The sequence below is a fragment of the Geotrypetes seraphini genome, chromosome 18 (genome assembly GCF_902459505.1).
Source record: "Geotrypetes seraphini chromosome 18, aGeoSer1.1, whole genome shotgun sequence".
NCBI classification, from domain to species: Eukaryota; Metazoa; Chordata; class Amphibia; order Gymnophiona; family Dermophiidae; genus Geotrypetes; species Geotrypetes seraphini.
The window spans coordinates 821,374-834,599 of record NC_047101.1 but is presented as its reverse complement, the minus strand read 5'-3'; the positions used below and the strand labels follow the sequence as shown (position 1 = coordinate 834,599).

General features: G+C 42.9%; 1 protein-coding gene across 7 annotated transcripts in view; it reads right to left on the bottom strand.

The window, feature by feature from the left end:
• The window catches only part of BRD8 (bromodomain containing 8), a 107,668-nt gene that overhangs the window by 83,048 nt on the left and 11,394 nt on the right, over positions 1 to 13,226 (bottom strand). For 6 of the 7 annotated variants that reach the window (XR_004537470.1, XR_004537471.1, XR_004537472.1 and 3 more), the window contains exons 6-10: positions 8,513 to 8,593; positions 7,979 to 8,043; positions 6,811 to 6,947; positions 451 to 669; positions 211 to 358 (exon numbers count right to left, since the gene is read on the bottom strand). Coding sequence is in view for 4 of the 7 variants with exons in the window: in XM_033927012.1 (XP_033782903.1) it covers positions 211 to 358; positions 451 to 669; positions 6,811 to 6,947; positions 7,979 to 8,043; positions 8,513 to 8,593 (650 nt within the window). In the remaining 3 variants the exon portion in view is untranslated. The remainder of the gene's footprint in view (positions 1 to 210; positions 359 to 450; positions 670 to 6,810; positions 6,948 to 7,978; positions 8,044 to 8,512; positions 8,594 to 13,226) is intronic. The other variant, XM_033927010.1, reaches the window with a different exon arrangement.

The following is a 13,226-nucleotide window of genomic DNA, read 5'->3' as shown; positions in this document are numbered from 1 at the left end:
CAATTAAAATTTTTAAGTTTCCGGCTTCGACTGGTTTCCAAGTAGCGCAGAGGAAAAAATGAAGGCATTATGAGGAGAGGAGGAAAGGAAGTGGGATGTGAGGGAGATAAACATCCTTAAAGATGGCACAAACAAAGCAGCAAAGGGCTTCAGAAGTGGACACAGAGGAGGGAGGAGAATCGGAAGTATCCCAAGTGCCTTACTGGTTACCTGAAGCTGCAGGGGATGATGCGATTGCAACAGATGCTGAGGGAAGATCTCCTGCATGTAGTGCTGAGAGATTCATTCCTACATCCATATGGGCAACGATACTACACGTTTGACTTGATGTTGAAGTCATCTCATTTTCACTGAGCTGCTGAAAGAAGACAGGGATTAGCATGTGTGTGTACATGAGGGCATGTGTATGGGGACACATATGTTGACATGTAAGGAGGCATTGAGACATACCAGCCGAGGACTGGTGCATAACAAACTGCTTTTCTTTAGGAGTTCGGACAGCAGTGGGGAAGGTGGTGGCGTTCCCTTCTGTCCCATCAACTTCTTCTGAGGTGAATCATCTGTCACAGGGGTCAAGGGGCCATCCAAAGAGACTGAGACTGGTGGAGGAGTGTCAGGAATACCAAGATAGGAAGAAACTGGGGTTCCTGGCAAGGAACCCACACTTACCTGAAAAGAAAGCATAAAGAAGTGAAGAGAAGTGGTCAGAAGATGTCTGAACCGTATAACGCACATAATGCAACTCTACTAATGGTATTACCAGGAGTTGTCAGAACTGTGACACACCATTAAAAGTCAGAATATATGTCAAGAAATAATCATACAGACATCACAGAGACCTTTAAAGATGTTCATAAAAAGGATAAAAAAAACAGAGAGAGTTGATCAAATTGGTCGTGAGGTAGAGCTATATATTAAGAATGGCACAGAATCAAGTAGGATTAAAGTTCTTCAGGAAAAACCTGCTTTCTGGAATCTCTATGAATAGAACTATCTGGTATAATAGAGAACAGTTTAGCAGTGTGTGTACAGTCACGTGTACCTGACAAACTATGAAATACTAGCAAAGTCTAGAAAGATTAACCAAACCAAAACAATCATAATGAGAAATTTCAATTACCCTCATATCAAGTGGAAGAACCTCTCTTCAGGGCACACCAGAAAGGTAAATTTTCTAGGTATCAAAAATGTGATGTTGACTGATGGACTTGATAGGCAAAATCTCAGACCATCAGCTGAATGCTTACCTTAGCAAATATTTTGCTGGCCATGTCTGCTGTTAAAATAGAAGATTAGATTCTTACCTCGGTAATCTTCTTTCTGTTAGAAGACATAGGATTTTGTACTGAAGCTGTTGTCCTCTTATAGTCGTGAACTTTGCAGAAGGGTATCACTCAAATCATTCAACTCCTCCCCTTCACCAGTGGAGAACAGCTCCCTCTTCAGTTAATACCAAAGTAATCGAACTCTACTGAAACAGAAGAAAAGAGAAGGAGGGGCACAGGGAACTTCACCGAGACAAACCACATTTCTGTTCTGCTCTGTAAATCATGACAAAAGAACAATGATTAACATAAACTTGATCGAACATAGGAACCAGCCTGCTATGTACAATGAGTACTATCCTATAAGATCCCAAAGGATAAAAATAATAGCTATAATATCCTTTCTTTTTCACTCATCCAAATGACTGGAAAAGAAGACCTGTGACAGACAGCAGCAATGTCCAAGCAGTAAACAGGCAAATCAGAAGTCTGCATGGGGCGGGGCATACAGAATCCTATGTCTTCTAACAGAAAGAAAATTACCGAGGTAAGAACCTAATTTTCCATTCTGAAATAAACACATAGGATTCTGTACTGAAGCTGATGTATAAAAGTAGTGCTAGATGTCTAAGAAGGGACAGATGAGCCTGCCTGCAGCACTGAGGACCCAAAAGTAGCATCCAGGATCTAGTAAAGAAGTATTTCTTTAGATTACTTCGCCCTACAACTTCTCCTAGAGCAGGGCTGCCCAAGTCCGGTCCTCGAGATCTACTGGCAGGCCAGGTTTTCAGGATGTCCATAATGAACATACATGAGAGAGATTTGCATACCAAGAAGGCAGTGCAGGCAAACCTCTCTTATGCATATTCATTGTGGATATCCTGAAAACCTGGCTTGCCAGTAGATCTCGAGGACTGGACTTGGGCAGCCCTGTCCTAGAGTTTTCCTTCATTTGAAAAAGACTCATCTCCATTACATTAATGCCACGGTGTAGGGTGAAGTAATCTAAGGAAATACTTCTTTACAGAAAGGGTGGTAGATGTGTGGAATAGTCTTACAGTAGAGTTGGTGGAGACAAAGACTGTGACTAAATTCAAGAAAGTGTGTGAAGGGCATGTGGGATCTCTTAGGGAGAAGAGGAGATAGTAGATGCTATGGTTGGGCAGACTGGATGGGTCATTTGGCCTCTATCTACCATAAGATAGTTCTACTTACTCATAAAATACTCATAAATAAAGCCCCGACATTTCTAGAAAGATATTTAATACCATACTTCCCATTAAAATCTTTAAGATCAGAAGACAAAGCCCTATTAACAGTCCCTTCTTTAAAAGTTATATACTCTAGGAGAGACATGATTTTTTCTGTTTCGGCCCCCCACATCTGGAACTTACTTCCACTTAATCTAAGAGGAAAAACTATTGAACAAATTTAAAAGTCTTCTAAAGAGCTGGCTTTTTAAAGACGCTTTTTACTAGATCAGTCTTACTATATTTTAGGATAGGATAAGGAGGTTCACTATATTTTAGGATAGGACAAGGAGGTTCACTGTAATATGAGGGTATTTGTCTCCTATCCTGTGTGTTCTAAACCTATAGCCGATTTTATTTTTGGTTTTATTTTTTTAATATTGTAATTTAAGCTGCCCTCTTCCCTAATGTTTTAATGTTAATTAGCAGTATATGTGATATTTGTGGATTTTGTTATTTTATATTTTTATCTGATGTAAATCGCATTGAAATGAGATTTTGCGATCTAATCAAAGAATTTATTAAACTTGAAACTTGAATCATGTTTCTCTGTTTCTAAAAGTTGAATTAAGTCTGCATACCATGGCCATTTGGGCCAATCTAGTGCAATGAGAACCACCAATCCTTGATGATGGAGAATTCTGTGCAGGATCATGCTGATCACTGTCCGTGGAGGAAAACCACAGAGAAAGCCTGTCTGTGGCCAAAGCTGTAGAAGAGCATCTATGGCCTCGGACCCCACCTCCTATTTTTCTTCTGAAAAACCACTTGATTTTGGCATTGTGACGAGTCACTATCAAATCCATGATTGGTATGCCCCACCTCCAAGTCACCACCTGAAAGGCCTCCATCCCGACTTTACTTTCCTTGTGGCCTGACTTTCCTTCCCAATGCCGAAGAGAAGGGGCAGGAGTGCGACTGGTGCCTCACAGCGCTCTGATATGCCCTCCCTCGGCAATATCGACGATCTGTTGCGGCGGATGCAGGGGCAGCATTATCTACATCAGGAATTAGCCTGCTGAGAGCACCTGGACAAGGCGAGTCAGGAGTTGTCTCTCCTGGGCTGGAAACCACCTTAAGCCCCAATGTTAGAGCTCCACCTCCGCGACCCCAGTCTACCAGTTCTCCAGGGGTAGAGGAAACCCCGGAGATGGGGGAAGTACTTTCCCCTGAGGCAGCAAGAACAACACCGGGACTGAGGAAGCAGTGCTCTCTGACCAGGGAGTATCTGCAGAAGAAGCCGGGGTAGGACTAGCAACTGGAGGTGAAGGAATCCAGCCAGAACCTAACCAGGAAAGCTCTTCCCTCTTCTTCTGACGGTGAGCATTTTTACACCCAGCAAAGGTTTCCTAAATGGGAAAAACCAGCACAAGTGACCCTGGACTCACTATGGGATTTGATTGCAAAATTTGCTAAAACTATTAGTCCCAATTTCCAGTATATTGAGGGAAAATTGATTCAACACTCTAAAGAGCTGAAGGATTTAACAGTAGATCTGACTGTTTCAAAGGCTTCATCAAGATATGCTGATGGCTAAACAAGTACAACAGCCCCTAATTAAAGATAATATCAATCTTAGAAAGAAATTGGAAACACTTGAAAATAATTCTTGGAATAATAACTTGAGACTTATTAACTTTCCTAGACTAACTACGGTTACCCCTAGGGAAATGCTCAGGAGATACCCGATAGAAATTTTGCAAGTTTCAAAAGAAACTTTACCACCATTTACTCAAGTTTATTACTTGCCAAATAAAGATGGGACTCAATGCAGTCTAAAACATTGAATCAAGCACAACTGAATGTCTCTGAAATTTTAGAAACATCAGATAGAGAGGTAGCTGTACCTTCTACAATGATCTTGAATGTAGCTCTTGCAAATGATAAAATATGGTTATTGAAACTTTTCTTTAAACAGAGTTTCTTGGATGTAAAATTCAAATGTTCCCTGACCTTTCTAGAGAAACTCAAAAGCATTGTAGAAAATTCATTTTACTGAAACCTGGAGTCACGTTCTATCCAAGACATCCATGAAAGTATTATTTGCCACCGTTCAGTCAACTATGACTTTTTTGAACCTCAACAGTTAACTGCTTTTCTGGCTTTGTCTTGATTGGATAAAGAGAAACCAACAGCCTTATAGTTTATATAAACTGCTCATATCTCAGTTTTGTCTGTAATTATCTTGCTATATTAATTTTCTTTTGCTCGCTAATTTGCTCTTCCAAAAACTCATGGAAGGCCTAGTTAACCACGACCTCACAAAATACCTTGATAAGTTCAACATTCTTCACGACTCCCAGTCCGGTTTCCGCCCAAACCATAGCACAGAAACCGTCTTAACCGCTCTGACAAATTACCTCCTCCACCTGTTCTCACTGGGCAAAAGCGCCCTATTACTTCAATTCGACCTGAGCAGTGCCTTCGACCTGGTCGACCACGACATTTTGCTCAGCTGTCTTGACTCCATCGGCATCTCCGGACAGGTATTAGATTGGTTCACAGGCTTCCTAACTAACCGTACCTACCAGGTCCACAGTAACGGAACCTTCTCCCACCACTGGCGCAACCCCTGTGGAGTCCCACAAGGCTCCCCCCTATCCCCCTCCCTATTCAATATTTACTTGGCCCCTCTGGCACGGACTCTAGCAGACTCAAACCTAAAATCATTCATATATGCTGACGACAACACCATCATTATTCCCATTACTTCACTAACACAAGAAACGGAACAACTCACCTCTTCTATCCTCACCAAATTAGAACTCTGGACCTCACAATTCAAATTAAAATTGAATACTGACAAAACCAAAATTTTCCTGGCAAGTCTCAACCATAAATTAACAAACACTTCCCTGAAATTGAATGGCCTCGATTACCCTATCCACCCCACCATAAAAATCCTTGGAATCATCCTGGACCGCACCCTGACCTTCGATGACCATGTCAGCGCCCAGGTGAAAAAATGTTTCTGCACCCTATGGAAACTTCGCACCATCAAACGTTACTTCGACCACCTTTCCTTCCGTCTACTTGTCCAATCTCTGATATTAAGCATTCTAGACTACTGCAACATCATTTACCTAGGATCCTATAAAAACACCATCAAACGCTTAAGAATAGTCCAAAATGCGGCCGTTCGCCTCATTTACGATCTCAAAAAATACAACCAAGTAAGCCCCTATTACACCAAACTCCACTGGCTTCCAGTAGAGGCAAGAATCATCTTTAAGTTCGCCTGCCTCTGCTTCAAAACTCTAACCGGCTCTTATCCAATCTACCTGTCTGAGCACCTTGAAATAGCAGGCCCCTCTCGCACACGAAACGCCAACCTGTTCACCTTTCCCTCCCTAAAAGGCTGCCTCTACAAGAGATTCCTCGATAGATCCCTACCATTCCAAGCGGGCAAATGGAACAATTGTCTAACCGCCCTCATTTCCAATTCTCCGCCCTACCAATTGTTCAGGAAGTCATTAAAAACCTATCTCTTTGACAAATTCCTCTAACTCCCCTCCCCCTCCCCTGCCCTCGATATGCCTCCAAACTCTGAACCCTCCTACCTTGCCAAGCCACTATATGGCCTTTCATAATCGACTCTGTTTATCTAAATGGTCTGTCCTTGTTACGCCTATATATTATATGCCTTATCATTGCCATGTATGTAACTTCGCTGTAAATGTACAGTCTCTTCTTCTGTTAACCGTATTGAACTTCCATGGTATTGCGATATACAAGAATAAAGTTATTATTATTATTGTAATCTTGGATCCATATTTTGAGGACTTGAGTTGGGTTAGTTGAAAGAATTTTCTTTATTATTATTTATCTTAAAAAGCTTGACTGAGATTTATATTGGTTATAAGTCATATCTTTACTAACTTACTTTCTGTATAAGTGATTACTTGGTATGTAACTTGAAAACTTATAAATAAATAAAAAGAAAGGCCACCATCAACAGCTCCTATTCCACTAGATCCAGGGAGGTCTTGCTGAGAAAGTCCGCTAGAACATTGAGAGATCCTGCAACATGCATCACGGAGAGCTGTTGCAAGTGGTATTCTGCACATTGAAATAGAAGCCAAGTCTCCACAGCCAAGGGCAGACAGAGCCCAACAGCATCAGATGTTCAGTAGAAAACAAAAGTACCTAATTCATCTAAATTTTTTCAATCTATAAAATCTAACCCAGTATAGCAGTTCTCATGTTCTAAGTTTCTGTTATGTGCTGCATACTGTAGACAGATTTGAATACATTTTTGTTAACATATAACATGATATGAAAAATGTGCAGCTAACCCCAGAGCTTGTTTCCTCTGTATTAGATTGAGACATCTCCCCCAAATTATAATCCCCTCCTGGAGACAAGGAGTCAACTGGAGAACGACTTGTGAGCATTGATGGCCTTCGTGGGGCATTCTTGGCTGCCTGGCGGGCTAAAAGACAGAAGCACAGATAAGAAATAAGGCCAGAAGGGTCATTCCCAATAGTACAGACAGTTCTCTGGTGGAGTAAACATGTAGTGACAAACTCAGGAAGTGTGCATCAGCACTCAGGGAAGTAGACTTAAGTGTTGGTAAAACCTGGCCTAACTTCCCTGCACCTGCCAATGCCTATGTCAACCATGCCTATTCTCCACTTTTAATCACGCCTACCTTTTAGCTAGGCATTCTTAGGCATTATTGGACGTCGTGCAGTATTTATTTATTTAGCCCATCCTCCCAAAGGAGCCCAGAACGGGTTACAGGAGTACATTCATAGTATGGGTAGAACAAATTTTAGTGAGAAATAAAGACTTTACAGTATAGACAAGGGAGTTTAGATTACAGCATTCCACACGCAATCCAAATTAACAATTAAAATAAATGTTTTTTAATGGCATGGTCAATTACCATACAAACAAACAAACAAAAAAAAAGGAAGAACCAACAAAATCTGCAGTAAAAGGGTCGAAGAAAAAACAAAGCAAGGAGAACTGCAGTAACATGTACAATGATACAGGCAAAGTTTATTAAAAATAATTGCGGTTAAAAACAACACCTTAAAATTAAACCACGGGACCCAACACAGTCCGTATTTCGGTATACGCCTTCTTCAGGGGTCCTAGGTAGGAAAGGAGTCAAACTGAACCGCAAAAAGCATGCTGAAGTCTGTGTGAAGATGAACGTCAAAAAGCAGCTTGTACGTGGGCTGATAAGATTTCTAAATCTATCAGCCCACGTACAAGCTGCTCTTCGACATTCGTCTTCACACAGGCTTCAGCATGCTTTTTGCGGTTCAATTTGACACCTTTCCAACCTAGGACCCCTGAAGAAGGCGTATACCGAAATACAACCTGAAGAAGGCGTGTACCGAAACATGGTCAATTACCATGCCTTTAAACCCATTCCAAAACAATTAAGTGTGGATTTAAATTAGGTATCCTCAGCCTAGGCAGCTCTTATAGAATCAGGCCATAGTCCCTTACCTTGATATGCAGCATCTGTAGCCTTTTTCTTCACCTCTGTTTCTTCTTCTTCCAATTTCTTTTGTCTATATATATATAAAGAGTTCATAAAACTACTGAAAAACTATATATAAATGAAGAGTTTAGAATATCCCATGTCCCAGTGTGGTGCAGCATATTCATGTACTGAAATGTTATACTGATAGCATATTATTATTAATTCCCCCCTTCTCCGTTCCAACATCACTTTCTCTTCCCCCTCAGGAGCAGACTAGCAGTGTTCATTTGCTGCCTTCTTTTCTGGGGCCTCACAGTGGCCGGCACAATTCAGGCTTCAACGGAAAGTCGGCGCTGAAAACAGCAGCAAAAAGTAGGGTCTCTGTTTTCAGATTCCTTGTGCCAGCAGATGATGCAGCAAATAAAGCTTTTGTGGCTAGCAGCCCCTATCTTCTCTCTACAGGCAGTAAAAGTTGTCATGTGCAATTTATACCACAAACTGATGTGACATGACAAAAGAGTATAGTGTAAGCATGGAGTAAAACCAAGATCACCTACAGCACAATGTCATTCCACAGCTCCTCCAGTTTGCTATCCATGTGGCCAGTTTGGATCAGCTCTGCTTCCTTTTTCAATTTCCTTAATAAAAAATAAAAATAAGATGGAAAGAAAAACACTTTTAGCTTCATAACACTTATTTTAATAGCACTTACTGGATGAATGCAGCACTGTGTTACTTTTTTAAATTTTATTTGGACCTAGCTTATACTTTTTTGGGGGTTTTTTTTAGGTGCAGCTCAAGGTGAGTTATATTTAGGTAAAATAGTTATTTCCCTGTCCTTGGTTAGGGGCCTCACAATCTAACTTTGTACATGAAGTAATAAAATAAATGTCTTGTCGACGTCTGATTGAAAAAGTGTCCATGGCACCTGCCACACTTATTAAAAATCCCGTGAATGGGAAGGGCATCGATAGGGAGACCGTCTCAGCCAAAATTAAATCCAAGGCTGAGGTGAGCAAAGAGGCCCTGCCGACCGAACGCCTGCGAGAAAAAAGTTAGGCAAAGAAATAAAAAAAAACGCATCACGTTTTTTTTTAACAAACAGAAAAAACAAAAGTAGATAATAGAATAAAAAAATTAAAAGTAAAATACATGAGTGGGAATGCAAAAACTAAAGAACTTTTGAAAACACGGACTTCTTAGCTCCGTGGAAAACTAAGAACTGAGAAACTGCGCACCTACGTTGGGTGGGAAGGCACTCACGCTTGCACGGTGGGGTCAGTTGCGAACTTTCTAAAGTTAAGAACATAACATAAGAACATAAGAATTGCCACTGCTGAGTCAGACCAGTGATCCATCATGCCCAGCAGTCCACTCATGCGGCGGCCCTCTGGTCTAAGACCAGCACCCTAACTGAGACTAGCTCTACCAGCGCATGTTCTTGTTCAACAGAAACTTGTCTAACTTTGTCTTGAATCCTTGGAGGGTGTTTTCCCCTATAACAGCCTCTGGAAGGGCGTTCCAGCTTTCTACCACTCTCTGGGTGAAGAAGAACTTCCTTACGTTTGTATGGAATCTATCCCCTTTCAACTTTAGAGAGTGCCCTCTTGTTCTCCCTACCTTGGAGAGGGTGAACAACCTGTCCTTATCTACTAAGTCTATCCCCTTCAGTACCTTGAATGTTTCGATCATGTCCCCTCTCAATCTCTTCTGTTCGAGAGAGAAGAGGCCCAGTTTCTCTAATCTTTTGCTGTATGGCAGCTCCTCCAGCCCCTTAACCATCTTAGTCGCTCTTCTCTGGACCCTTTCGAGTAGTACCGTGTCCTTCTTCAGGTAAGGCGACCAGTGCTGGATGCAGTACTCCAGGTGAGGGTGTACTATGGCCCAGTACAGCGGCATGATAACCTTCTCTGATCTGTTCATGATCCCCTTCTTTATCATTCCTAGCATTCTGTTTGCCCTTTTTGCTGCCACCGCACATTGTGTGGACGGCTTCATCGACTTGTCGATCAGAACTCCCAAGTCCCTTTCCTGGGAGGTCTCTCCAAGTACCGCCTCGGACATCCTGTATTCATGCATGAGATTTTTGTTACCGACATGCATCACTTTACACTTATCCACGTTGAACCTCATCTGCCATGTCGATGCCCATTCCTCGAGCTTGATTATGTCACGTTTTAGATCTTCGCAATCCCCCTGCGTCTTTACTACTCTGAATAACTTTGTATCATCCGCAAATTTAATCACCTTGCTCGTCGTACCTATGTCCAGATCATTTATAAAGATGTTAAAGAGCACGGGTCCAAGCACCGAGCCCTGCGGCACCCCACTGGTGACGCTCTTCCAGTCCGAGTATTGTCCATTTACCCCCACTCTCTGTTTCCTATGCTCCAGACAGTTTTTAATCCACGTGAGTATTTCACCCTCAATTCCATGGCTTGCAATTTTCCGAAGAAGTCGTTCATGCAAGGCCAGCCGAAGGGAGACTGTAGGTGCTGTGCCTAGTCCTGAGCACATGGTAGAACAATCCTGAGCACATGGCAGAACAGTGAGGGGAGCAGAGGGTGTGCTAGCAGGAAGAAGTGGAGAGAGGAGCAAGAAGGCGGTGCTAGCAGGGGAAGAGGCGAGAGCTAACTCCGCCCACCCCCCGACGTCACCAGCCAAACTCCCCCCATAAAAGGGGACGAGCCAACGGCGTGCAGCTGTTAGGCGCGCGGCGAAGGCGAGCGGCAAAGGCGCTCGCCTTAGCGAGAGCGCCTTTGTGAAGGGCCTCAAGAAGGGCATCAAGGAAGGGCTATCAACTCTAGCTGGTCTCTTAACTTCTACAACTAGCTAATTAATCAATTGACTTCAGTCTCTCTTCAACTTTCTTCCAAGTCTTTCAACTTTCTACCTAACCAACAAGCAACTAAACCTTTCACACTTAACAGGCAGACCACACCAATCATTCTATCCCCAAACCATTTTAACAGGCAGACCACACTATCCTCTAACATTTAATCAGACTGACCTCACTAGCACACTAACAAGCAGGCAACCTTAACTGACAATTAACTAACTACTCTATCTCCCAGACCAAGAACTAACTAGCTACCTCTATCCCTCCAACCTCAACACTTTCTGACAACACCTAACAGCCCCCATCCTAACAAATATAAAAAACAAACAAATCAACTTTTGTAAATGGCAGGTAGAACTAGAAGCAGCAAGACTTCTATCAAGACAGGCAGTCCAGTCACCGAAAGTACCCAAGGGATGGCTACGGTTTTTGTAATGGAAGGGAAGCCAGGACGGAGGGCAGAGGTCTCTGTACAGACCGAGGCCATCCCCTCAAAGATGTCTACAGTCTCCACACAGACGGAAGGAATGGCTCAGCCAGATGAAAGCCTTTTGCTAGAGCTGAGGAGCCTGAGAGAGGAGGTTCAGCGCTTAAGATGTATCCAAGATGACGAGACCTTCATCACGAGGCAACTATCCGCTACATAAAATCGGTAAATAAACAACAAAGAAAAAAGAAACCCCGATGGTTCACTGATGAGGTCTCGTACCTCGTCAAGGAGAAGAAAAGAGCATTTCTTTCATACAAACGCACCGGGGAAAAAGAAGCTAACATCGAATACAGGACAAGGTCTGCAGCAGTCAAAACAGCAGTCAGGGCGGCCAAAGTTCGAGTGGAAGAAACTCTAGCAAAGAACATTAAGAAAGGGGACAAATCCTTCTTCAGGTATATTAGTGACAGGAAAAAGAACACAAACGGGATAGTACGCCTTAGAACGCCAGACGTGAATTATGTGGAAACAGATTCCAATAAAGCCAAACTACTGAATGATTACTTCTGCTCAGTCTATACCTGCGAGGCACCAGGGCATGGGCCACAGCTGGAAGCAAAGCAAAGCAAGGAAGACCCATTTCAGAATTTTGAGTTCACACCAGCTGATGTTTACAGCGAACTGTCAAGACTCAAGGTGAGCAAAACCATGGGACCGGACAAATTGCACCCAAGAGTGCTCAGAGAGCTGTGCGATGTACTGGCGGAACTGTTGGCCATGCTCTTCAATCTCTCCCTAAGTAAGGGGAGAGTCCCCCTGGACTGGAAAACAGCTAACGTCGTTCCTCTGCACAAAAAGGGTTGAAGAGCAGAGGCTGCGAATTACAGACCAGTGAGTCTCACATCAATAGTGTGTAAACTCATGGAAACACTACTTAAAGGTAAATTAGACACGATTTTGGATGAGGGGAATTTAAGGGATCCCAGTCAACATGGATCCACTAAGGGTAGGTCATACCAATCCAATCTTATCAGCTTCTTTGATTGGGTAACAGGAAAGCTAGACTCAGGAGAATCTCTGGACATAGTGTACTTGGATTTCAGTAAAGCTTTTGACAGCGTCCCACACCGTAGACTGTTAAGCAAGATGAAATCGATGGGTTAGGTGAGACACTAACTGCATGGGTTAATGATTGGCTGAGTGGTAGATTTCAGAGGGTGGTGGTCAACGGCACCCTCTCTGAGACATCGGATGTGACTAGCGGAGTGCCACAGGGCTCAGTCCTGGGTCCATTCCTTTTTAACATATTCATAAGGGACTTGTCCCGAGGGCTTCAGGGTAAAGTAACACTATTCGCCGATGACGCCAAACTATGTAATATAGTAAGTGAAAGCAATCTGCAGGATAGTATGACGCAGGATCTGCTTACGTTGGAAAACTGGTCCTCAACATGGCAGCTGGGCTTCAACGCTAAGAAATGTAAGGTCATGCATCTCGGCAGCGGAAATCCATGCAAAACTTACACCTTAAATGGAGAAACACTAGCTAGGACTTCAGAAGAACGAGACTTAGGAAACATGTGGAAAAGGATTCCGAAAAAGCCCAACTATTAAATGAATACTTCAGCTCAGTCTTCACCCGTGAAGCGCCAGGGCTTGGCCCTCAACTACAGACAAGGGCTGACTCAGTTGACCCGTTTAGTAACATTGAGTTTATGCCCAGCAGTGTCTACGATGAGCTGTCAAAACTCAAGATTAACAAGGCAATGGGGCGAAGGAATAATAAGCCACAGTGGTTCTCTGCGGAGATTTCGGACCTCATCAAGGAGAAGAAAAAAGCATTCATCTCTTACAAACAATCAGGGAAACAGGACTCTAGGGAAGTCTATCTGGCCAAGTCAAAAGCCGTCAAAACAGCAGTTAGGGAGGCCAAATTCCGCATGGAGGAGTCTCTAGCGAAGAACATCCAGAAAGGAGATAAATCCTTCTTCAGGTATGTCAGT